Source organism: Haliaeetus albicilla, chromosome 20, assembly GCF_947461875.1.
Source record: "Haliaeetus albicilla chromosome 20, bHalAlb1.1, whole genome shotgun sequence".
Lineage (NCBI taxonomy): Eukaryota > Metazoa > Chordata > Aves > Accipitriformes > Accipitridae > Haliaeetus > Haliaeetus albicilla.
The window spans coordinates 5,595,124-5,620,530 of NC_091502.1; the positions used below are offsets into that span (position 1 = coordinate 5,595,124).

Consider the following 25,407-nt stretch of genomic DNA (forward strand, 5'->3'; position numbering starts at 1 on the left):
TAAAGCATCTGTTCCAAAAAACCAAAGGAATCGGCCACAATCACATACACTTGTCCAAAACCAGATCTTTAATTTATTTTTTTTAAACATGCATTATGCCATGAATTCATAGGGAATTGGCTCCAGCAGCTCTGGATCCTTTCCATTAGTTCTCACAAAGTGTGCTTCTCTGGGTGGAGCAGGCTGTGAACAGGAAAAAAAGAAAAAAAAAAAGAAAACTCATGGCACTAAAACTCAAAAGCAACCTTACAGAAAATTCATTTTGGCAACCATTTTTAACACATTATTATATAAACATTACAGTAATTTTACCATTCCTACTCTCTTCAAAATTTGATTCAAAGAATAGCAGTAAGAAAACGATCTGCTAGAAAGGGTGCTTGACTTTCATTGCTTAATGAAAAAAACAACACTTTACCCTCTGCAATTTACTAATCCAAATTATCATGAAGTGACATACCCTAGGGTTCCAGAAGCAGCAGCCATTATCTCCTCTCTAAAGTCTATTTATCAATTCTTTTCTTAAAGGGTTACAACAGAAACTGTCACAGCTAAATTCAACTAAACCAAAGACAACACTGATCCTAGAAATCAGCCAGAGCTTCTGCTGCAGATCAGCAACAGAACAGGAAGCATCTGTCCCTTTGTTCACAGCCAAGGTGACAACTTCCATTCAGGAACAGTGCAGTTCTGTTCAAGCACCAAATGTATCAGACAGCTCAGGTGCAGGCACACTGATGCTGCCACTCTACTCAAAAAAAAAAAAAAAAAAAAAAAAAAAAAGCAACCTGCCACAAAAGGATTGCGAACCCAAGTGAGGGTGGTGGCATCAGACACCTCCAACACAATCTGGCAAAGACCTGGATTTTTCAGAATGCTGTAAACGGCTTCATTCATGTGGGGTGGGATTTTTTGGTTTTGTTTTTCAAAGACAGACACAAAGAGCTCAGTTTACAGCATAACACTGGTGTTTTGGAAGAAAACTGAACTGGTTTGGTTCTAGCTGATTTTTTTGGTGAACTGAATCAACAATGTGTCAACTACAATAAAAATATTACCTGACGTTTCAGTTGAACCCAAATGCCTTTTTCTTTTGCTTCCTTTTTCTTCTTTTCATTCTCCTTCACACGCTGCAGAAAGCTGTCTCTGCTCTTGGAATGTTTAATATGCTCAATACGCACATTAATTCTCTTGGCAAGAATCTTGCCCCTAAGAAAGAAAATCAGTTTTTAATCTACTGCCCTTGAAAAAAAAGGCTACTTCAAAGCTAGTTTTATAGCCCTTACACGAGTAACTCCATAAGCTCAATCACAGATAAGTTTTCTTTAAGGGGCAGTCAGTCAAAATACACTGCTGCAGATGCAAATCAGATATAACTTATATAACTGAAATCTTATTAATATATAACAATGTGCTGACAATTTCAGATTAAGATTGTGGAGAACACATAATTTTAACCTTGTAACATACAAGCAAAGAATTGTATTACCACTGTACTCCAGTCCAGTTCCTGGAAAAAAGCCCAACTTGTCCTTTTCTGATTGAACTGTATAAAATCCAGCTGGGTACAGCTACAAATTAATATTTAAAAAGGGCTTCAGTACCAATGTAAAAGTTGGCTGAAAATCCCCATTAGGTAATGTCACTTTAAGTGCTGCTCAGGAAAATAAAAGCTGTTTCCTCTGACAGGATCCAAGTCAAACGACCATCATTTGCTTGGGTTATAAAAAGGATATATACTTTGCCCACCTTGAATGACCAATCAAGACAATAACTGTCTAACTGGCAAAGTGAAAGGAGGGTGCAATTACACAGATCAACTTTCCCAAATACAAAGTTTCAATACATGGAATTTCATTACTTACTTAACCTGCTTGTTAACAATAATGCCCACGGCGTGCTGAGTAACATTATATACCCTTCCAGTCTTGCCATGGTAACACTTGTGGGGCATACCTTTTTGAACAGTACCCATACCCTGTTAAGAGGTAAAACAAGAATAAAGTGTAAACTTTAACTTGGAGGAAGGGGAAGCAACATCAAGGTCTTCTCTTTCAGAAGCTGTTTAAAGTACACATTTCAAATTACTTGAGATTGATTTAAAAATACTCCTATTTTATTCATACATTAGAATTTATAACCACGCATTTTGTATCTGGATACTACCAAATTTGCTATGACAATTCTGGTTGCTTTCAGTGTCGGTGAAATGATCGATCACTTTGCTTTCAGCAAGCAATCACAGGAGACAATCATCATCAAGCTCCAGTGTGTCAAGAAGTGTTAATTCTGAACAGTGCAGTTCTCAGAGTCAAACAACAAACAAGCAAATTACACACCATCTACTGTGTGATTGTTACAAAACCCCTGCATTTCAAGTGAAACTAAAGGATTCAATGAAGTAGGAACTTAATTTTGAAAGTAGTTGATTTTAAAGGACAAGTTGTAGAAAATACCAAGTGATGGGAAATGCTGCTTCACTTTTTCCCCCCCATACAATATATATAATGTATCCTTACATTTAATTCTTGGTTTTAATGTGGCTTCGCAATCACCATCCCTGTACACATTTACTTTAAGTATAGTCCTACCATGATACAGAGACAGAGACGTAACTATCAGCTACACCACCATAAACTACCGCTCTTCTGAATAGCAGGTGCAAGTCAGGCAAAACAGAACATCTACTAAAATGACAGCTGGGATTCCTATAAAAGTAGTGCTAGCAGGCACCATACAGCAACCCGAGTATTAGATCTGGCATCTTTCACTCACTTTTTTCAGCTGAACACACAGGAACAAAGCACAGTTAAATATATTATTTTTGTACATATATGTAAAAACCCACATAAAACAGCATGTGACACTGAAGCATTACTATTGGCTCAGTAGCATCGCCATTCCGGTATTGCTTCAAAAGTGAGCAGTGGGTATTTGCGCTGACACACACAACCCAAGTAACAAAAAAGACTACCTCAAGAAACTGGATACCAAAAAGGATTACACTGCTTTAGCTTTTAATTATGTAGCATCATAGAAAGTACCTTGATATCAACTATATCACCCTTCTTGTAGATGCGCATATAGGTAGCCAGAGGGACAACTCCTGTTAAGAAATACAAATTTGGATATTTATGAAGCCCACAATTTCACACACAAAATGGGGTGGGGACACAGATTATGCATTTGATAAAGTTTTTTTTAAATACCTCAAATTTAAATTCAATTTCAAAAACATAAAACTGAGAATCAAACTATCTTTTTTTTAAAGCTGTAATTACCTCTTTACACACTCCCAGTTTTAAGAAAATCCAGCTAACTCAGGAAAAATTACAGCTTTAATCTCATTCCTAATACAGAAGTTGAAAAGGCATTAAACTATTTACTACTTCATCATGAACACAGCTGTTACCACTGCTTGTTGCCAAGAGGCAAACAACTACATTTTAAGCGAGTGTAACTGTTGAAATGTTTTCTTCACCTTCAAATTAATTTTCAAGCACTAACAAAATTAGCATTGTTACTACTGTCAAGCAATCAGAATACCAGTGCATAAGCCGTAAGAACTGAGAGTTTACCTGCACATCATTCTACAGTTTTTAGCCTAAGTTGTCAGATATCCTTTGACACAAACCATTGTCTTACAGATGATACTTAGGGACTGTTGACATCCAACAGCTCTGTAACTTAACAAAGTGTTCTTACTGTAAGGTACACTCACCATGCTTGCGGAACGGCCTTGAGAACATATAACGTGTCCCCCTCCTCTTTCCCTTTGTGTTCGTCATTTTGGCGGATTACTGTAAAAATGAATGCAAATTATTCAGAGCTACTAGTGCATTCACTAGAAGTTTGACTGATGGCATTTTCAGACATTTCAGAAAAATCAAGTCTTTGAGCCTATTTAGAATGACACCGCTTCCAAATTGCTGGGTCAATTCGAGCACGTTATTAGCTTAGACATTCATAGAAAGCAGTATTTATAGGACCACAGGGTAACTGAGATTAGAATGGATGCTATCAAGTCACCTAGCTCAAACTCCTGCTTAAAACAAGGTCTACTATGAGATCAGACCAGGTTGCTCAGGGCTTTCTCCAGTCAGGTCTTGAAACCCTTCAAGGATGGAGACAGACTACTGCACAGCCTCCCTGGGCAGCCTGTTTGGAGGCCTAGCTGTTCCCAGGACAAAAACCTGGGATTTTTCCCTGCCCCTTACGTGCAGTCTGAGCTTCTCATTTTTACTTAAGTAGCTGTTTCGTGCTCCTGCCACGTGTCCCTGTCAAGCACCAAAATCCGTCTTCTTGATCATGGCGCTGTTAGATGCCCCCCAAAAACACCTCTGCTCCAGGTCGACTATGCCCAGTTCCGCCAACCTCTCCTCACAAGGCACCCAAAAGACAAGACCTCCACTACCAGATTTATCACCCGCTACCGCACCTTACACAAGGCGCACAGGCCCCGCAGGCCGACGGGAGACGCCAGCCACCGGGCCCGTTAGCGAAGCCGGAGTCCCCGCCGTACCCGGCGGTCCCCGTCCCTGGGCCTACCCCGGGGAGCTGCCCCAGCCGCCCGGCCTGCGCGGGGCCGCTCCCCAACCCCCGACATCCCGCCGGCGGCCGCGGGGCTGACCGGGCCCGCCGACTCGGCGGAGACCCACTCCTCCGCACCTGCACCCGCCGCTGGCCTCGACGGCCCCCCATCCTTCCTCCCCCTCCATCCCTCAGCAGCCTCCCGGCCCGGCGCCACGCACCGCGGCCTGCAGGCCGCGGCCTCCTCGCTCCCTCAGTCTCCCGCCCCAGCAAGGCCCTGCCGCCCCTAGCCGGAGCCGGCGGCCACCCGCCGCCCCCGCCCGCCTTCCCGCCGCCACCCGGAGCCGTGGAAGCACCTGAGGCCGGCGAGCGGGGCTGGGCGAGCCTCCCCGTGCGTGCCTACAAAATGGCGGCCGGGGACGAAAAGAGAGAGGCGGGGCCGCGGCCGCACTTAACAGCGGGGCCTTGGCAGGGCTGCCCGCGCCGCGCCTGAGAGAAAGTCCCGGGGAGGCGCCCGCCCGCCTGCGTGAGGTAAATCTCCGGAAGGAAGCCATTGTACGCCGATTCTGATAAAAAACGACGGAACTACGCCGGCAGAAGTTTGAGCTTTTCGCTACAGGAGGGATAAATGCCGGGTTTTTTTCATGGCTGTGCCGTGAGAGGGGGTTAGGAGAGGTTTGACAGCGGGGGTGGCGGGGAAGCGGGAAAACGAGGCAGGTGTCCGTCAGGGATCCTGAGGAGGGAGTTCTGTGGTGGAGCGGCTGGCCCGCCGTCCGTAAGGAATTATGTTTGCTGATGTAAAATATAAGCAGCCAAGAAGTTGTTTTACGACATTAAGGAAGTGCACCGAAATTTAAATTTGCGGTAATGTGAGCCTTCCGATACTGTGTGTCAGTCACGGCTGCCTGACTGGAGATCCAGGTAATCCTAGGCAGGAAGGCATGGTGGGAGAAGCAAACCAACAGCAGACGCAAAGAGGCTGCTCAGGTTTGGGGTTTCTTAGTATTGTAATGGGGTTTCTTCTTATTGTAATGCCATAGTTTCCAATTTCTGTGGCAGATGTTTCCACAAAGATAAATAACGTACGGATTCTCAACAAAGAGCCTTTATGTGGCCACAGGTTGCATCAGCTGTGTGGTGCCTGAAAATGAAGCGGACTGGTGAGCCGCTTCCAGAGCTGACGGCGTGACTCATTGTGTTTGTGCACCGTCAGTATTGGAGCAGACAGGAATCATCATGGGAAGCTGATTGCAGGCAGGAGTGAGTCAAAAGAGGGCCTCCTTCCCCTGAGCTAAACGTGCAGGGACAGTTCAAAACTTGTCTCAGCGAGAAGTTGCCCTACTGCAGGAATTTTTGTTTTGAATGAAAGAAGCACTTATTTAATTTAGGGGAGGCATGATTACTTAAAGCGGCATATAAAAACATATTTGATCCTCTGACTAACTTCACAGTTATTCTAATGTTGTCTTGCAAAACTTAAGCCCTTTCTGTCATCATTTTAAAGCTAGTTTAATATTTGTGGATCACAAGAATGGATATGGAGGATTAAATACACTATCAGGTTCTGCCTGCGAAGCTAGCTGACGGGGCATGTTATGACAGACAGAGGCCCTGTCTCCACACGAAATCTCTTGGAGTAAAGTGTTATATTTAGAAAAAACGTGTCTGTATTCCAGCTCTGCACCCTGAAAAATCTAGAGCTTAGAGCACCCGATATCTACACAGAGAAAATCTGTATATTTTAATATGCATTCAGCCTAGCTACCATGAAACTTTTCCAAGCGTAAAGATAGTTATGAGCCTGAACAGCTCTTAGGTGAGGAAGCATATTGGCAACAGATAGATTTCAGGGAGGGTATCAAGCAAAGTAAAGATGGGCAGCCAAATCCTAAAAGGCATTATTGAATAAAGGAAGATAGGCATTTTCAGTGAGCTGAACACCTTACTCTTGCCAGTGATTTACATAGAGGGCAAATCTCAACATTGAGCAGGAAGGAATGGGGAAGAAACTCCACATGTTGAAACTCATGTCCACATACAGAGCATGTAAGTGTAATCCATAAGGGAGCAGTAACTGTGAACTTAATTGAACTCTGCTTTATTTGGAGCCAAGTAAGACATCAGGATTTGCTACATTTTTTTCCTGAATAAATTGCATGAGAGGTTTATTTGAAATTTCAGTAATGTTTTTATTCATAAAATTTACCTTGATTAGCACATTCCCAGGATCCTTCTTTAGCTCCACATTTCAAAGAAACAATCATGTTTCACAGCTTGTCTCCATTGAATCATTCACTGAGCATGCTGTCTGGGTCTGATCCAGAAGTCCATCAGCCCATCCTATCTACCAACATTGATACACAGTTTCCCCAAACTGTGGCCTACCAAGCACTTACAAGACTGCAGAGCCTTTGTATGTTGCTCACAGAAGGATTTCTTAATAATGGCTGTCTCCAGCAGACACAGGTGCACAGGTTGTGGGGTGAGTTCTGGCCTGGAAATGAGCTAGCAGCCAAGCAGATGTGGGGGAGACCTGCAGCCTTACATTTCAGACTGTAGGTGCTCCCCTTACTGCCCTGCCTCCTGCCCTCAGAAACCCAGCCTAAACTGCTCTTCCTTGATCAAACTGCAGTTGTAGGATCCAGATTCCAACTTCTCCTAGGCTATAGAGCAAACGCCACATATGGTTCTGCTTCAGAAACAGTACATCCCCAAGAGTGGGGTGAGCGCAAGTGGCAACACCCAGCTTAACGTGAAGATCTAAAACCCTATGAAGGTCCCAGGCTGGTGCTCCACCCATTAATGTACTCTGGAAATCTCACTACACCATGGTAGACTGTGTTTCCCTCCTACTCTCCCTGCTTGGAGGTAGAGCAAGACAGGGAAAGCAGCTTCAATGGGAACCAATTCAAAAGTTGCTTGGGAAAGGAGCTTGAAAGGGAGGGCTCATTAGAAGTCAAAGGAGTGGGGACTAGATAAACATCACTTTGTTTTCCAGAGTGGAATCTAACCTGCCAAAAAACCCCAATTTCCAGTCCCCAAGCTCCCATTGTCAGGATTCTGATATCTTCTCTGGGAGAGCCCCATTTTGTTTCTGACACTTCTCTGCAGCATCTGTCTGGATAACAGCTCTCTCTAAAGAATAAATGTGCTATGACGATTCTGCACATGGGGTTGTCAGGAATCCTTCACTGAAATTTTAATGCACAGTGGGATCTGGCTCACTCCTATGCTCAGAGGACCAAGTGATACACACAGAGATCTCAAGTGTGACATTCCATTTGTGTTAGGTTATTCAGCAGGGCTGTGGAAGGAATTTAAATTAATGAGAGTCTGTAAAGGGCTTTGAGGTGAAAAATGAAAAATATTCCCCTTCAATAGGGTCTAGGTCTCCTGTGTCTCACATAATGCATTCATTACTTGAAAAAAAAGATAGCTGATTATGGCTGGAGCAAGATTTTAACAGAAATAACTGAGAATAGGTGTTAAACAAAGAGGACTGAAACCTGCAGTTCCTCTTGTGATGATGCTGCAAAACCAAGAGTCTAAACTGAAAATTAAAATGGTGAAGTTAATTGGTTACCCCATGGCAGGCTCCCATCCATAGAAATGCAGGATCTACCCTGCACTTCTGATCAAAAAGTTACTGACCAGTCATCTGTGTCACCTCTTAAGTTTACCCTGTTGTTCCATTGTTCACTCTTTCCAAAAGGATCATGTTATGTGGCATCTCAGAATCATGCTTCTGGCCCCTTTCATGGTCTCTTTAGCTCCCCAATGATTCTAGCTCTAACAACCTTTTTATTTCTGGTATTCAGTTCAACTCCTCATCGACAAAACCCATGCTGTAAATCTAAGCCTGAACCTAGTTTCATGGGAGTTAAAATCAATAAAATTTGGGTCTGAGCAACCAATCGCCTTCCAAAAATGACCGTACAAACTCCTTGGATGGGCTCACTGTGGAATCACAAAAGTGCCAGTACAGGTGGCTGTACTGAGCTGCATTGCCAGTGAGGCGTTCTGTGGAGGAAGGAGTGGAAAATAATGACGGCGTGCCCTTGAGAGAAATGAAAAGGCAAAAACTGTACAGACCAAGAATTGTGATGGGGCCCAGCATGTCACACACATGGGTGAAAGTTTTTATTACGCTAATGTTACTTACACATTAATTGCTAAACTAGATGCAGATAGATTGATACTGAACCTAAACAAATGGCTTTTTTCCCATCATTATCTTGACTGCCACATAAAATCTGAAATACTGAACAAGTTCTGTCATTCAACTGCTTATTTGAGTAACATGGCATTCTACTTATATATGTGCATCAGTGAATACTGCATTACTGAGCATACAGAAATCATCAGGAACTTCCAAGGAAGCTGTTGTGTAACTGTGACCAGCTTCTCACCAGTACCAAATAATATAATCCATTTATCAAACTTCATTTCAAAGGCAATTAATGTCCTTTTCCTCCTTTACTAATGGAGTGGCTTCTCAGGAAACTGGTTTCATTAATGCAGCATTTTCTCAAACTCCTTGTGTTACTACTTTTTTGAGGTCACCTGTCTGTACATAACCTCCCCTGAGTCCAACCCATCTAGCCAGGAACAAGCAACTCCTCATATTGTCAGCATCAGCCTCACTGTATATTTAGTTGTTTTGACTAAAGGTGATTAGCCACTCGTTGGCTGACACAGCTGGTAATTACAGATACTTTTTTCTCCTCTGTCATGAGGGAACTGAGCTGCTGCCAGCAGTAAATCTGCATAATGTGGAGATTTTTGTGGGGCTTTTCTTTTGATAACGTATTGAATATAAGTGTAGAATTAATATTAAAATATATTAAAAAAAATCTGATCTTTCACAATCTCCCTTAAGCCCTTTGCTAACTCTCTTGGGAGCTATTAACTACAGTTTAAGAAATAACTGGCTTAATGATTACGAACATACTATTTTCTCTTCATTTGTTTATGTCTGATCTTATGTGTACTTCTAGCTGGAAGAACAACAATGCTTGCCCTTTTTCTGTAATTATTTACACAGAAGAAGATCCCCTCTACACCTTCATTTTACTAAGCTAAATAATCCAGGCTGTTGGAGCCTCCAGGCACATAGCATGCTCCATGCATTTGCTCCCATTCCCGCACATGTCTCTTGAGTATCAGTGATCAGATTTGTACACAACAGTCCCAGTTAGCTTACTTACCATGCACCAATTACTTCTGAGATACTTCTGTTATTACTGAAGATGATCACGAAACATGAAGCTGAATTTTTTGCTGGCTGTAAATGTTTCAGTGCTTGTCCTTAACCTGCTAGCTGGGAACTAGGAGACAATTTTTTAATCTAACACTCATGCAACAGCCTCTCAGTGATTTCAGTGGCACAAAGTCAGTTCGTATATATTGATGATTTTGCTCAGGCAAAACTTTCAGGGTCTTCAAAGAATCTTTGTCTGTAAGGAATAAACAGGACAGAATTGGCCTTTAATCACCTTAAAATAGACTGGCCAAAACAAAACAAATATACTGTAGGAAAAACTGCAGACGGGTGGGGGCCAGACTTAGTTGACCTTTTCCTTATCTGATTTCTAGCATGTGACCATTTTATTCACTATAAAGTATAATTTTAACAGAAGCTCAACCTATGCCAATTGGTTTTTCAAGACAGGCTTAACTTTGGAGGGCAAAGAGATTTAGCTTTAAGTAGATCTGAATATGAGCTTTGCTGCTGAAATGTAATACCTGATGTAAAGCATATATAAGAACAGTTTATCGTAATGGCACACTGAGTTTGAACTGATGAAATCTCACTGAAACTATACTACAAAACAATTTTTTTGGTGCTAATTCTCAGGTGAGTTTGAGCCTAATTGTTGGGAGCGGTCAAATCACTGGAGGGCAGGGCTGCTATTGAGAGGGACTGAGACAGGCTAGAGAAATGGGTTGGCAGGAACCTTGAAGTTCAGGACAGGCAAACACAGTCCTGCACTTGGGTTGGAATAACTCCATGCAACAGGACAGGCTGAGGGCTGGCTGTAATGAAAGGGGCTTTGCTGAAAAGGACCTGAGGGTCCTGGTGGACGACAGCAATATGCCCTTGCCACAAAGTCAGCTACATCCAGGACTGTATTAGGAAGAGGTTAGCCAGCAGGACAAGGGATTCTTCCTCTCCATTTGGCACTTGCGAGACCAAATCTGGAGTATGCATCCTGTTCTGGGCTCCCCAGGACACAAAAGACATGGACATACTGAAGCAAGCCCAGTGGAGGGCCACCAAGACGGTCATGGGGCTGAAGCCCAGTGGAGGGCCACCAAGACCGTCATGGGGCTGAAGCCCAGGGACTTCTTCTAGGAGAAGCAGCTGAAAGAGCTGGGTTTGCTCAACTGGCAGAGGAGAAGGAAATCATATCTTTCTTCTGCTCTCTCATGGGAGCGTGCAGAGAAGATGGAGACGGACACCTCTAAAGGGTGCACAGTAGAAGGACAAGAGGCAATGGACAGAAGTTAGAACATGGGAAATTTCTGACTCAAGATAATGAAAACATTTTTAATGTAAAGGTGGTCAAAAACTCAACCAGGTTGCTCAGAGAGATGGTGGAGTTCACATCCTTGGAGCTATTTAGAACTCAACATGGCACTGAGCAACCTGATCTAGCTGGACCTGCTTTGAGCAGGGGATTGGACCAAAGACCTCCATAGGTGCCAGAGATTGTTTTGAGTCTATGGTGATTCAAACTTATCAACATCAGGTGCTGTAGTTTAAGAAGGCAGCATGCCTGATGGATACAACAGCATAAAGTAAAAATGTGGGTGGAATCATTCCCTATTCTATAAATAGTTTATGGCATTGTATTAGCATATTGGCATCTGAGGTAGCCATTTGCATTTCTCGTTAAGTGTTCTAATCAGAGCCATTAACATAATTGTTTTTAATTGCTTATGAAATAGCAAAGAACCTTGCTGGAAGGAAAGGGCTACATAAAATATTGCTAGTTTTATTTCAAGTAAAGGAATGTTTTCCACTTAGTGTTAGCTGAATTCCAGTAAGCACAAATTTAAATTTATCTTCAAACTATGCCAAATTAAATTTGTTTTTCTGTATAAATACATAAAGACAAAGTAGAATGTTTATGATTTTAATAGTGCTACAAAATGCTCTTTTTAATAATGCATGAAGTAACCAGAGTTATTGCAACCTCAAGCACTGAGCAGATTGTAACAATCTTTCAGTGAACATTATTGTCTTACTCTAGTTCTGCATATCTTCTGGATGCTAAAAGAAAATCCTATCCTGCCTTCATAGCTTCCTCTTGAAGGAAAAAGCAGGCAGAATCAAATACAGAAACTACAGGAGTAAAAAGCACACTGTTCTCTGCATTAAAGCACTTCTCATGTGATTATAATTCCAATTATATATTCTCTCCTAGGTGCTTTAGCAGAGTTTGAATTTGTGGTCAGAAAATGTCAGCCTTCACTGAGTGATTTGCTTTTTGCAGGCCAGCCTCCTTTCCAGCTTCTGCAGTCTTACACATGCCAGTATCTTAAATGATGAACCTGAGACAGAACCCATGACATCACAAGGTACAGATGCATTAAAATAGTTGTATTTTTAAAAAATACATGTGCTTTTATTTTCACCCTGTTTTGAACATTTTCAGTCCTGCCATCACATTTTTCAGTTTTCTAGCCTATTGAGCCGTAAACTTGTTATAATAAACAAAAGGTGAATTTCTGAAGTAATCCTCATCACCTGAACCCAGGAACTGTGGTTACAAGGGAACTATCATATATCACAAGGCTTGCGATAAAATAATGAGAGTTGGCTACGCTCTGACAACCCCGTCAATGAGACAACAACAGCTGCTCTGAACAAACACTACAGCCAGAAAAGAACAAATTAATGGTCAGTCAAGGAGAAGTGAAACGGCGAATTAACAAAAGATAAAACTTGACCGAGCTACAACCAACCAAGGATAAACTAGACCAACTTTCCATACGTATAGTAGGAATAATAGTGCATATTTATGGAGCAGGGTCATTGTTAAGGATCAATTCATTAATATTTTTTAAATGCTGTGGAGTCCTTCATGGAATATGCAAAATAGTAATGTGAGCTAATTAGCATATGTGCTGCTCCATGGCAGCCGCAGCTTGTCCAAGGGAGAGAGGCAGTGCAGGTGAAGGGGCAAAACAGGGCAAAACAAACACAGGGCAAATGGCAAGAAGAAGTGCTGCAGGAGGAGAAGAGGAAATTAAATCACAGGGGAAATGAAAGGAGGAAATGAGGCTGTACGGGACAAAGAGGTGATGCCTGGGTTACTGCTGTATAAAGACACAGGGCACAAATCCATATGAAATGGAGCTTTATTAGTTCTGCTGCTCATGCAATAACTTGTGGTTGGTTGGTTGTTTTCAGTTGTTGGGTTTGGGGTTTTTTTTGGTTTGGGTTTTTTGTTTGTTTGGGTTTTTTTTTTCCAGAAAAAACTAAGTATAACCAGAGAAAAACAAGTATAATCAGATGGAAGTATTTAACTGACCATCTGCAAGTACAGAGGTGAACTGTGGGTCTTCCAGAGTATAAATCTTCCAAGAGAAGAAATAAAAATCATTCTAGTTCTGTATTACTGACAGAGAGCATTGTTTGAGAACTGATTGCAACATGCATTTGAACAATAGCTTTAGATCAGCAGAAGCACAAAATATTGCTCACTGTGACATATGTTTCAATTAAAACAAAAATAATTAACCACCCATTAGTGTCATGAAAAACACAGGCTATTAACAGTAAATGCTCTTTAGCAATTTTATTATCTCCACAAAGCTCTTGCCAGTATTTTTTCTACCCCTTATTGATAATTTTTTCCACTGCATAGCTATCTGCATGGCATTTTACATATTCCTCCTCAGCTTCCTTTATATCTTGGTACTGTAGAGAACTGATTAGTGGGGGGGGACTGTAATGATACAAAGACTCTTTACCTGGAGGCTGCCTGTTGTCATATTGTACATCACTGTTGTTATTACATGACAGCTAATCCTGCTTTTGGAGAACTGCTGCGAAGATCACAAAAATACTATCTTGCTGACTGCAGCAGGAAGCTTTGCTTGGTATTCTGGTAGAGAACACTGAGAATGAAGAAGCGTCTTGCACTTCTCACCTCTAGTAATGGATTTTCCATTTTTCCAGTGTTAGAGCACTGTCACTGACTCCTGAGGTTTTCATCTAAGGAGAAACTGGAGTTACTGAGACACTGGTTTCCCTAGTGCCTGTGTCAAAGATCAAAGCCATTAATTTTTAAGAAAAGTTTCTATTATTGGAAGTATTTCATTACAATATTAAACCCCCCTATTTCTCCAAAAGATTCTGTTCAGAACAACATCAAAAAGCAGTTATTGTTTTTGTGCCTGGTTCACGTCCTTTCATATCGAGATCACCAAGACCCAAACCATACACATTTTTCTTGCAGAATACAATGACATCTTTCAAAAGAGTTACCATTTTATAAACGGACTCTTTTTCTAAGAACTGTAACTGTATTTTCAGTTAGAATTCCACCTGCTTTTAGGAGTCTAAAGACTTAAACAGTGGTAACAGTTTAGAAATGTCCTGTTATTTTCAACACAACTAAATTCTTATATTTTACAGTCTTATTGGACCTTTCTTTTAACCAATGTATATTTTAAGTGCTGTTGGTAGAAATTTGTATTCAGTTTAGTAGCATAAATTTTTTTATTTTCTCTTTTAACTTTTCAGATGTTGGTAATCCTTTGTGTAATAACAGGTTAATTGTTTGCCAGCTATATATATATGGCAAGATGCCCAGTATCAGCTGAGCTGTGAAAATGGAAGTATCAAAATATCCCCATGTGTGAACACTGCAAGAAACAAATATTACTCTCTGCTTAAAACAAAAACAAAAACCACAAACCAACAAAACCCAACACCCTTACTGAGGAAAGCTTTGGTCTTCCAAAATGAGTGCACAGGAAAAATCATAATCAGCAAATTTTACCCTGTCAGAGAACTCTCACCTAATTTATTGTTTACAGATTTGGTCTAATAATATTATTTCTCACACCTCTTTGTAAAATATTCTGAGATTTACTGATGAAAAGTGCTAAGGAATAAAATAATATTTCTCTATTGTACAATTGTAATATCATGATTTTTATAATTTGTATAGTTTTCTGTGATAATAATCGATTAATGTCTTGCTTATGATTACAACTAAGACTGAATTTTTTTCTTTGGAACCTACGAATAAAATGTATCACTTGTTTAACAACTTGCTCAGATCCTCCTATATCCAGTTAGTCTACCACCACCCCCCGTCATGGCTCCCAGAGAGCATGTACAACTGTTATGAAAATAGTTGTATTTTCTGGAAATGTATCCTCAACATAATTTACAAAGATTAATCTACTAATATAGATGTTTAACTACCTGTCAGTCAGTACAAGATGGTTTGATATAACATGACTTTCCAAATATATTTCCTGTTTGTCTCTTCTGTTCCCAAGAAGGATCCAATTTCACTCACATAGTGCGTTAAGATTCCACTTCTATATAATCTGATGCAGCTTCAGGTTTTCTTGGAATTATGAAATACAAGTTGGGGAAAATTTCTTTTGTGTCTTACTCTCTATTACCTCATAGCATGAATCCTGCAACACCCACTGCCCACAAAAGTGCATTTCCATAGCAAGGCTGGTTAATATATCATGAGAATGGTGGATGACCTTCACTGGGCTATGTGTCAATAAAAATACAGATGGTGAATTCAGATGGTTTTCTTGCAAGTAACAACAACACCGCCCCCCCCGCCCCCCCGCTATTATGTCTGGATCCAAATTTAAGAGTTTCCAGAACAAGTAAAGAGGTATATATGCGCAAAGCAACCTGTTCTGACCTCAGATCTGACTCTGCTATGAGCAGAAGGTTGGACTAGAGATCACCAGAGGTCCCGTCCAACCTGAATTATCCTATGGTCCTATTATGCTATGATCTTGTAGCCGTACTGTATACTAGTCCAACAACAGATGTGATATGTCTGCATTCAGATACTGCAGCAATAGTCTGACTAGTTGGTGGTTTGACTGGTTAGTGGAGGGGTAAATAGATTCATGGGACCAATTCTCTTGTCAAGCAACATTAATAAAAACCTGACATGCCCCAGACTCAGCAAACCCATCTGTAGTCACAGATAGATGATACAGGCACAAACATACCTGTACCATGCCTACTCTTCAATTTCTAAAGCCAACCTACCCACACACCCCAGAGTAAGCTGGGTGCCTGCCAAACCACAAGATTATGAAACAAGGAGAGGCACAAGATCAGCAGCAGTTCACACTTGTTATATTTTCTCTTTGCTCCTCTGTGTCTCTTGGTGCCTCTGCACATTTGGAGTGTAAGTTCTTCAGAAGATAGAATGGGGTTTTCTCTTAATGTTTTACATAGTGACTAAGGAGGCAAAGTGCTCTGGTCTCTGACTTGTGTTTCTAGGTGTTATGGTAATTCAAATACTATGTAATAACAACAACTACATGCTCTGAGGGACTTTCAGGGCAGGGAATTAATTCTATCTGTTCAACTACTGTACTTCTGTAAGAAAAGCACCTACTCTTTATCCGAAGCCCTTAGGAGATACTGGATATGCCATGTCTCTTGGCAGCATATTACAACCATTAATGTCCTCCACTGTTAAAAAATGTGCATAATTTCTAATTTCAATTTGTTTGATTTCAGTTTCTAGGTATTTTTCTTGTTATGCCTCTCACTGTGCAAGATTAAAGATCACTGTAGCCACCTTCCAGTCTTTTTTTTTGATAAGCCAAACAGACTGTGCTCTTTAAGTCTCTCCATGCAAAGAATTTCCTCCAGCCTCAAATAATTCCTCAGAATTCTTTTGACAACAAGGACACTAGAGGCTAACACAATATTACCAAAAAAATCTCACCTAATGCCATCTGTGGAAGGAAAACAATGTCTCTTCCTACTTGCCACAGCCCTGGTTATATAGTCAAGGATTCCATTATTTGCTTCTACCATAGCATTAGACTGGAAATTAATTTTTGCTGTCCTGGCCACTGTCAACTCTTAATTTCTTTTCAGTCACTGCTCTCCACATCACAGTCCCTCATCTCTGCAGACGTAACCTGCTCACTGTATTTTCAAGTAACTCTACTTAATGCCTATACTGAAACACAATGTATCTGAATGGGATGAATTTACCAAACAATACAGATTTTATGATAACCCCAGCCCGAATTTAATTTCCCATTTAGCCACTCTTTTTGATTTCACAGCACATCAGTTTTGCTTTCTCACTGCTGAAAATACTAATACATCTATTCGTTTTTCTCCATAGCAGGATCCTTGTGCTCTCCTGCCAGCTTTCCCGAGCAACTTTACCCTTTGGAGCCGCTGTTCAGTGGATCCCACCTACCAGTTTCCTGAATAAACTGGTCTGTTCCCCTAAAGCCAGGGGCTGTAGTCTGCTGCTCTCCTTCCTCAGGCCCCACAGGATCACGAACTCCTTAGTCACTACAGCCCAGGCTTTGATAACCAAGCCACTGACTACCAGATCCCCCAGTTCTTCCCTGTTAGTGAAGAGCAGATCCAGCTGCAAATCACCCCTGGTTGGCCCAGCCAGTATCAAGAAGTTATCCTCGATGACCTTCAGAACTCTCCTCAACTGCTTGCATTCTGAGGTGGTGTGCTTGTAGCAGATGTCAGGCAGGCTGAAATTCCCCCCAAACCCAGGGTCTGTGATCAAGAGACTTCCTTGTTCCTAGTTAAAGTTCTCCTCAGCAGGTTGGCTGGCCAGTTGGCAAAGATGCCCTTGTCGCATTTTGTCAGGTGGATCTTGTCTCTCCCCAGTGATACAAGATATGACTGATATCTTTTCCTAGGCAGGGTTAGTTACCATACTGATCTATATGCATTGCAGTGACTCTAACTGCTTTCAAAGCTCTGTCTCTTCAAGCGTACACAAACACATGCACAATCCTGGTCTACCCACTCTGTTTTTCCTTAGCTGGTCAAATATCTGGCATACTTAATTTTTGAATAATTCCCATCACCTCAAGGGGCTTACTTGTGATAATTTCCAATTCTCTTACTCGTTTCCTCATATTTTACCTCATTTTAATGGTCAATAGCACAGAAAGTCTTTCTGTATTTCCCCTCATTCTATGCGGCATGAGTTCAGTTTGCTCATACCACAGCACCTCAGTTAACATGGCATTTTAGAAAAAAATCAGTCTCTCTGTATGTTACTAACTTAGCATCTTCCCAGCTCCCGTGCTTAGTCTCCAGCCACGATTAGCCCACACCTGTCAGATGCAGGCCAGCATAGCCATACATCCCCCACTCTTTCTGAAACGTGGTCCAATACTCCACAGTATCTAAATTTTCCCTTGGAACTACAGACAGAAAGAGCACTTCACGCCAAGTATATTTTGCCTGCTTTCTCTAATTTATGGGTAGGAAGAAACTTCAAGGCAATCTCTGACTTCCCATTTGAGTGCCTTTCAAGATTCCTGCAGTTTTCTATGGCCTGTATGGTTCCACTTGATGCCACATAACTGGTTCCAAACTGAGTTATCTCCCAGATAACCTTATAAGCTTCAGCAGTAGTGCAATTGCCTTTTGTGTTTTTGCTTCAGGGAGACAGCACCCTGTCATATTTTCCTCATGTCATTTTTTGAACACTGTCCACTCTGGATTATACAGGGGTATCTCTCATAGCAGACTGATACTGTAAGGAATCGTATTGCAGATGTATCTCGCAGCTTTGCATTTCAGTAGATGAACTGCTGGATATCTGAAGGTTTGACACTTCTAGCTGGCCAAATACCCGTTCTTGCTTTTCTGCACATAAATGGCCAATCCACTTCTTTTGTTTCTATTCTTTCTCATTCCCCTGATGCTGTCCTCCCCCATGGTTTCTGTGGCAACAGTTTCTGAATGTAGTCATCCAAGAGGCATTCATTTTCTCAAATACTATACTTTTGAAATACACACTTCCAGACCACAGATATTATATAAAAGATTTGCTTGAGGATATTTCACATTGCGATAAAGAGTTTGGTTATAAAACTTTCTAAAGTTGTATTCTTTATGTTTTAGCTAAAGGAAAACTTACTATTGCCATTAATTTAACTGCTAAAGAGTGGTTACTTCTGAAGATCATAGAAAGTATCATGATTTAATGTTATAGATACTACAGTATCTTTTTTACAGTGAAAGGATGCATTTAGGATCTAGGCCTTACTTGTGTAGATGTTATTCTTAATAATAATGCATCTCAATCTGCTAGATGTTTCCCATATTTGAAAAAAAAAAAAAAGAAAGGGCGGGTCATATCTTAGCTAGCTTTAGGCTTCTTTAATGCAGACAACATCTTGAACGAGTCACCCAGATTTCTGTTATAGTCTGCAGACGAACAGGCATATCGAGGTGATTCATCTCATTCCCAAGCAGACATCTCAAGCAGTTGATATACATGGCTACTCTACAGATTAGCTTTATTTTCCAAGATGTCTGAGGCTGGGGCACACAAATCCCGGACTCACAGAAACCAAAGCGCCGGTCATCTAGACACGAAGCGAGAAAAAGAAGAGAGGAACTCATAGGTGCGTGCCTCTCCGCGTCCCCCTCTTCCTGGGAGCGACCCTAGAGGAAAGGACTTTGACAAGGCACTGCTGTTCAGATGTGTGCAGTCGCTTGGAAGTTAGCTTGGCGTTAGAGCAATTAAGTTGATAGGAGGTACAAGTTGTCCTAGTTCTATTTTTCAATTTGCTTTTCCCGTTCGGCTTGGAGATATGCCTATCCACTCTCCCCACCTCTCCAGGCTGCAAGGCAACTCCTTCCCTGAAAGGGCCTCAGCGCTGCCATTAAGGAAACATCCACCAACTCCCCCCCCCGCCCCCAACTCTTCCACTGCCAGCGCCCGTTAAGATTTCACCTCTGGGGCCACAGAAGGAAGAAAAAAGAAAAGCCGAGCCCGAGAGCAGCCACCAGGATCGCGCCCTGCCGCCATGCTGGGGCACGAAGGGCCGGCTGAGGAGAGCCGAGGCACCGCCCCCGTCCCGCCCCCTCCCTGCCGCGCATGCGTGTTCGGCGGCGGCGGCGGGGAGGGGGCGGAGCCAGGCGCAGAGAGGGCGGGTCGCGGGAGCGGGACGCGAGGCGGTGCCGAGACTGAGCGGCGGGAGGGGAGCCGGCCGGCTTGACCCGGCGGCGCTAGGGCCCGGCGAGAGGCGGGGTCGGGTTGGGGCGGGGCTGGGTGGGGCGGGGCGGGCGGGCTGGCGTGGTGCTGGCCGCGCGCGCGGGGGAAGCGAGCCCGGGTGGCGCCGAGCTGGTGAGCCGCGCGCCCGGCCGTTGGGGGCCGTTGAGGGCCGCGCGCGGCCCGCGGCGGGCTCTGGCGGCGGGGGCCGCTCCCGCTCCCGGTCCCGTCGCCTGCTTTCCCTTCTTCCCTTCCCTTCCCCTCCTACTCCCGCCCGGCCCGGCCCGGCTCCGCTCGGCTCGGCGCTGTGATTGGGCGGAAGATGGCGCTGGGCGGATGGAAATCCTAATGACAGTCTCCAAAATCGCCTCCATCTGTACCATGGTGAGTGAGGGGAGAGAGGGAGGCAGCGAGGGGCCGGGGTCGGGGGTGGCCCTCTCCTGCCCTGCCGGCTCCCCGGGCACGGTGGCTGTGGGGAAGGGGCTGTGGGGAAGGGGCTGTGGGGAAGGGTCCGTAGGGAAGGGTCCGCGGGGGAGGGCCGCAGGGTTTTTTTTGCGCAGCGCCCCGGCGGCGGGTGATGTGGCGGGGAAGCGTCCCCGGCCCCGGGGGAGCTGCCGTGGGCGGGGGATCGGAAGCGGAGCCGGGGGTTAATCGGCTTTGGAGAGACTCAACTTGGATGCAGGCGCTGAGGGGATTGGGTCGGGTCGGGCTGGGGGGCGAGCCCTGAGCGTGAAGCGGGTGGAAGCGCGGGGTCGTACCGAGCACAGCTTTTCCCCGAAGCGTGCCGGGCGGGAGAGCTTTAGGACGTTTGCCTCGAGTTCGGGGCTGCTTACTGCGGCCGATGTCGGTTTTAGGGCAGGGTTTCTAGAAACTATACGTTTACTACAATTACACCTCGGAACTGCCCCCAGCTCTCCGAGTACTCTCCCCGTGTGGTGGGGCCGTGGCCGCCTCGGCTGTTAGCAGAGGGGGTGCTGTTAGCAGAGGGGGTGCTCCTCCGGTTACCCGGAAAAGTGTTCGCGTCCCGCGTGATCTGCTCAGCCAAGCACGCTCCACGCGTTGGCATGTAATTTGACTTGTTTGCATCGATCCAGGTCCCGATAGGAGGCTTCTTCCCAAGGTTTGCTTTTTCATTACTCTCTTGCTTGATAAATTAGAGCTACGAGCAGTTACACAGATGTGATGAGGCTCTCGGGGTTTTCTTTAAAGAGGGGCGGGGAGCTCCGTAGATCCACTGGTGCAGGAGTGCTGGGTTTAAGGGAGGAAATATCCCTTAGTCAGCAGAAGCTACTACTTGCCGTGGAAGAGATGTGTTGATGGTTCAGGGCTGAAGATCTTGCATTTGTGCTCTTTTCTACCTGTTCCACGGCCAAATGAAAGTTCTTGTTCCCAAATGTGTTTCTGGGGGGGAAGGGAAGAGATGGTTAAGTGGAAAAACACTCTGTCATCTAGTTTGTTAATTTGCTGATTGAGGGTTATAATGTCTCATAACATCAAACAGTGGGAAATGCTTACATTTTATATTATTGGAAACTGATTTATGGTTTTCATAAATCTTGCTGCAAAGAGGCTTTACATCTCAAACAGACATTTTAGATGTGGCCCGTGAGAATTTTGAATAGATATCTGTAAGCCCATGGGGTGAGATTGCTCAGGTGGTTGTTGATCAGCTGGAGTGATGTTTTTTGTGATATGGGAGGTCACATCTTTTTCATTGGGACTTGGAGAGTCTGAGTTATTGAATTCATGAGCTGTATACCAACATCTTTATATGGCCAAATATTGTAGGATGTATACCATGTACTTCAGGAGTTTTCATTCTCTAAAAGTTAGATTTTAGGTGAGACCGTTGAGGAGACGGTGTGATTGATCCTTGAGCTACGATAGTGTCGTTTTACTGCAATTCTAGCTAACATCTTTTCACCCACACTTGACCACAAGCCTTTGTGTCAACATAAATTCAGTGCTGGCCTCTTGATTTAGGTCCAGTATGGGACCTCACTTTTATGTTTCTAGACACCATAGAAGTTGTAGGTCTGGACTGGCCAAGCAGCTAGTTTAAGATTATTCTGTATGTATGTGTATTAGAAATGACATTATGTCATTGACGTTATGTCATTGACATTTAGGTCAATCCCAAAACAATTTTTTCAACTAAAAATCTTCTTATGATTAACTAAAGTGTCTATATCCATGAAGCTGAAATTCTGACGGCAGTTAGGTATTATCTGTCCAATCATAATCATGTGCACTGAGGTGGATAAACTCCATGCACAAGATTTTTCCTGTGCCTTTCTGATGCATGAGCTTTAATAGTGCTGTGAGATGGGACAGCTAGCGTAGGATACCTGCTGTAAAAGTTTTTTTAACACTTAATAGATAATATAAGATTGTGCTTAAGAATATTCCAGTAAAGGTAGAAACGCTTTGTATTTACTGTGGAGTTGTTTAGAACAATGTGGTTATGGTCAGGCAGATCTTTTTAATTATAGCAAAAGTCATATACTCATGTTTAAGCATACATTTTGCAAAAACAAAAAGGAATATAATTGCTGAGTATACTGGGTTTTTTTCTGGCAATTCTTCTTCGTGTCAACCCACTGTTGGATAAACTGCCAGACAACTTCCTAAAAATTCTTACAAGTTTTTCTTGCCTTTCCCCTTGCTTCTTACAAGAACTCTCAGGCTGTTGCTTCTCTTCTTGTGTTTGGTTAGTACAAAACCAGTAACAGGCAATTTTTGTCACGAGACAGTTTGTGTCTACACAAACCTATATTCTGTAACAGAGCAGTCTGTAAGTATGTTGAAGAAGCTCTTCCATCCCAGTCCTGCATTTCATGACTTCCTTTTTTTATCCAAATACAAGTTTCACTTCTGCTGACTCCCTTATATTTTATGCTTATGCATCTTATACTTGTTGTTCAAGCTCTGAATGTTAGAATGCAATATATTACATTTTACAGTACTGGCAGGTTGTGTGGGTACAGTGAAGAGTGATATCCAGTATTTTTAGTTTGTTAGGCACGGTGCTTTTTGAGATGATCTTACAAGAGCACATTCTGTCTACAAAGGGTTGGTTCCTTTGTATGCTTCCTTAGTTCATTGATCTATACTCCAGTGTTCATACCAGTGATGACAGAGCTCTTCCTGTAGTACTGTCTTCTAGTGTTGTATCCCCTTTGAGCTTCCTTGGACTCCTTTGCTCTACATCACCACTCCTGTGGTTCCTTGTGCTGTAGTAAGTCTTAATTACAAGGCTGGAGATTGTGGAAAAGCACTGGAAAATACCTTTGTGCTGCAGCGGTTTAGCCACTGTTCTTGTTGCAAAATGGATGAGGTTAAAAGTGTGTGTTGGGGGTGGTGGTGGGGTGTGGTGTTTTTTTTAATGTCTTTGCAGTAAAAGTAGAACTTGGTCTTTTACCCTCATCCATGCATTAAACTGCAGTCAAAGTCTTACCTGACTGAATTATATGGGGTTTTTATGCACGGCTGAGAAGTGGTAGAGTAACCCATGCTAACCGCAATGAAGATGTGCCCCAAGCTATACTCACCATAAAATAGAGGTTGAATCTAGTACTTCTGACTTTTGCTTCTGTTGTCTAGAATCCAGCAAACGCTTGCCAGCAGTTGAAAGGTATGAAGTCCTATAGTAGCTGAGGCAAAGAGAAGATAGAAATTATCTTTGTAGCTTAGAAGCTACAAAGCTGTCAGTCTCAGACATACAGAAGGAAGTTGTAATGGTAGTGGTACATGTTTTTCAGTGTTTCTTCTAGAAACTGGTTGATTATGTTAGCACAACCTGAAAAAGTTTAATGAAGTTTAAAAATGATGCTAATCTACAAGCAGTAGCATTAGACATGAAAATCTTTTCTTCATGTTTCAGGTATTTGTCTACATGTTCCCTTCTCTATCTGCCAGTTTAGCATCTTATATACAGCGTCAGTGTCACTGAATGTCTTTCCTGATCAATTCAGTCCCCCAACAAATCAAATACATCAAATACAAAGTTTGTAGCTAGATGTCGATTGTATGATGTAACTGTGTTCTGCACGAGAAGTCTGTGCATATCTTACAATCCAAATTTTTGTTTTGTTTTTGAAATGAGTAAGACTTGTGGAGTCATGCTGAATGGCTGGCTATTGTCCTTTTCCTGCCTGTCTCCTGTATAAGGGTACTGACATCAGTACCCTTTTGCCCATTTCAGTCAAATTTGACAACGATGAAGAGGTCTGGGAGGTACTTAAGTTCAAACAAGCATGTGGGGAAAAAAAGGCAGCTTAGAAGAAACAGACCCTGAAGTGCCCAGCTGAGGGTAGGTTGCCGTGCACCTACCTCCGATGTCATAGCAGAGAGGCTTTATAAAAACACTTAATTGCAGGAAAATTTAATAAACAACAGTGAGATAGGCATACATATATGGACTTCATTACTGCTTAAGGAGTTATTTGTTTACAATAGGGTTTTCAAACCTGATTGTGAAATCTGCGCTTAATGTAAATTGATGTTTGCCAGAGTTTGCAGTCAGCCAGAAATGGCGATGATGTACTCACTCCTGTTCCTTCTAATTGCACTGTCTCTGAAGCACAAATTATAATACTTAAACATTAATTGATGATTGGGTTAACAGATTCCACAGAAGACTCATGCTGGAAGAAGTGAGAATTGAGAGTTACAGCAAGGAAAGAAAAGTTGTGGAAAAATATAGCTTCAAAGTGAGGAGGTGATAGAAAAGAAAGCAGAGGAGGCGAGGACTAAAGTAACGTAGAGAAAATAGCAGTGTTATGCTATTCCTTTATCCAGCTGTCTGACTTGCTGACTGGGTTGGCAAGAAGGAACATGTGCTGTGTCTCAGCCACTGCGTTTCACTCTGGATCATGACCTGAGTCCACCTTTATCAGTGGACTGGAAGTGTTCAGGCACATGTTCTGTTGTGGTGATTCTGTTGCAACCACATTAAATTTTGGAGAAGTATTTGTTAGGCAGTTGGGGCAAGAGCTTAAACCACAGCAGGGAGGTTCACTCATCTGTTGGAGTTCTTATCAGGAGAATATTTCACGATAAATATGACACTAAGATTCAAGCATGATTGCGGCATTTGTCATCATCATTTTTGTAGATGTAACATGCTACAGTATGGTAATAAAAGATGAGTCTGTACATTTGCTCTTTAAATTACTGGGTTTGTGACACTGCTTAGTATACTAATTAATTTAGACAAATTTGTTTTAAATTTACATCAAAATATGAATTTGACTCTAATATAAAACAAGTGTCAAATATGAGACAGGAAGGAAAAAGTTCCTGAAGTTCTGTAACTGTAAAGCAATATTTATACCAGCACAGAGAATTATTCAGTTGGCTTATTACTTAGTTGGGTAACTTCAATTATGTAAATGTTCCTTTTTCTTTTTACCTGTATGTATACATATATTCATCTTGCAAGTTCTAAGCACAAAGAAACAAGGAAATACCAACTTGGACTCTCGTCTTGCCAACAGAATTTTTAGCTGTGTCAGTGAGAATAAGTGATCCTATTACTACACAAACCTTGAATATTTAGATTGGTCATTTATATGTCTTTGTATTTCCTTTTTAAAGTCTTGAAGCAAATAATTTGTATTAAAACTTCTAGGAATCATTCTGT

At 42.5% G+C, this 25,407-nt stretch overlaps 2 protein-coding genes, 1 long non-coding RNA gene and 2 other non-coding genes across 14 annotated transcripts in view; 2 read left to right on the top strand and 3 right to left on the bottom strand.

The window, feature by feature from the left end:
• Window positions 1-45: 45 nt before the first annotated feature.
• On the bottom strand, window positions 46-5,044 carry RPL21 (ribosomal protein L21). Of its 2 annotated transcripts, none has more exons than XM_069808102.1 (6): window positions 4,887-5,044; window positions 3,722-3,800; window positions 3,045-3,106; window positions 1,866-1,978; window positions 1,059-1,209; window positions 46-183 (listed from the first exon to the last, which is right to left on the bottom strand). In XM_069808102.1, the coding sequence occupies exons 2-6, from the start codon at window positions 3,786-3,788 to the stop codon at window positions 94-96; spliced, it is 483 nt and encodes a 160-aa protein (XP_069664203.1). In that variant the 5' UTR covers window positions 3,789-3,800; window positions 4,887-5,044; the 3' UTR covers window positions 46-93. The 2 variants fall into 2 exon arrangements, with proteins under 2 accessions (XP_069664203.1, XP_069664205.1); XM_069808104.1 differs by lacking the exon at window positions 4,887-5,044 and adding an exon at window positions 4,030-4,054.
• Window positions 1,672-1,804, bottom strand: LOC138690236 (small nucleolar RNA SNORA27). Its single transcript, XR_011329043.1, has one exon. It is a non-coding gene; the product is annotated as a small nucleolar RNA SNORA27 (small nucleolar RNA).
• Window positions 2,191-2,265, bottom strand: LOC138690243 (small nucleolar RNA SNORD102). Its single transcript, XR_011329049.1, has one exon. It is a non-coding gene; the product is annotated as a small nucleolar RNA SNORD102 (small nucleolar RNA).
• On the top strand, window positions 5,019-18,623 carry LOC104322431 (uncharacterized). 9 transcript variants are annotated; one of them, XR_011328952.1, is made up of 4 exons: window positions 5,019-5,085; window positions 5,590-6,576; window positions 12,030-12,114; window positions 16,905-18,479. It is a non-coding gene; the product is annotated as an uncharacterized lncRNA (long non-coding RNA). The 9 variants fall into 9 exon arrangements; XR_011328949.1 differs by having other exon boundaries at window positions 5,031-6,642; window positions 16,908-18,623; XR_011328947.1 differs by having other exon boundaries at window positions 5,031-6,642.
• A 1,213-nt stretch (window positions 18,624-19,836) lies between these two features.
• USP12 (ubiquitin specific peptidase 12) overlaps window positions 19,837-25,407 on the top strand; it is a 45,325-nt gene continuing 39,754 nt past the window's right edge. The window contains exon 1 of the mRNA XM_069808105.1: window positions 19,837-20,147. Coding sequence (XP_069664206.1) covers window positions 20,100-20,147 — 48 coding nt within the window. The 5' untranslated portion in view covers window positions 19,837-20,099. The remainder of the gene's footprint in view (window positions 20,148-25,407) is intronic.

Coding starts and splice junctions, on each gene's coding strand:
- RPL21 (XM_069808102.1), bottom strand. CDS start 3,788: ATGACGAACACAAAGGGAAAGAGGAGGGGGACACGTTATATGTTCTCA. Junction 1,979..3,044: donor GTGATATAGTTGATATCAAG/GTACTTTCTATG, acceptor ACCTCTTAACAG/GGTATGGGTACTGTTCAAAA. Junction 184..1,058: donor GGGTTCAACTGAAACGTCAG/GTAATATTTTTA, acceptor TCCTGTTCACAG/CCTGCTCCACCCAGAGAAGC.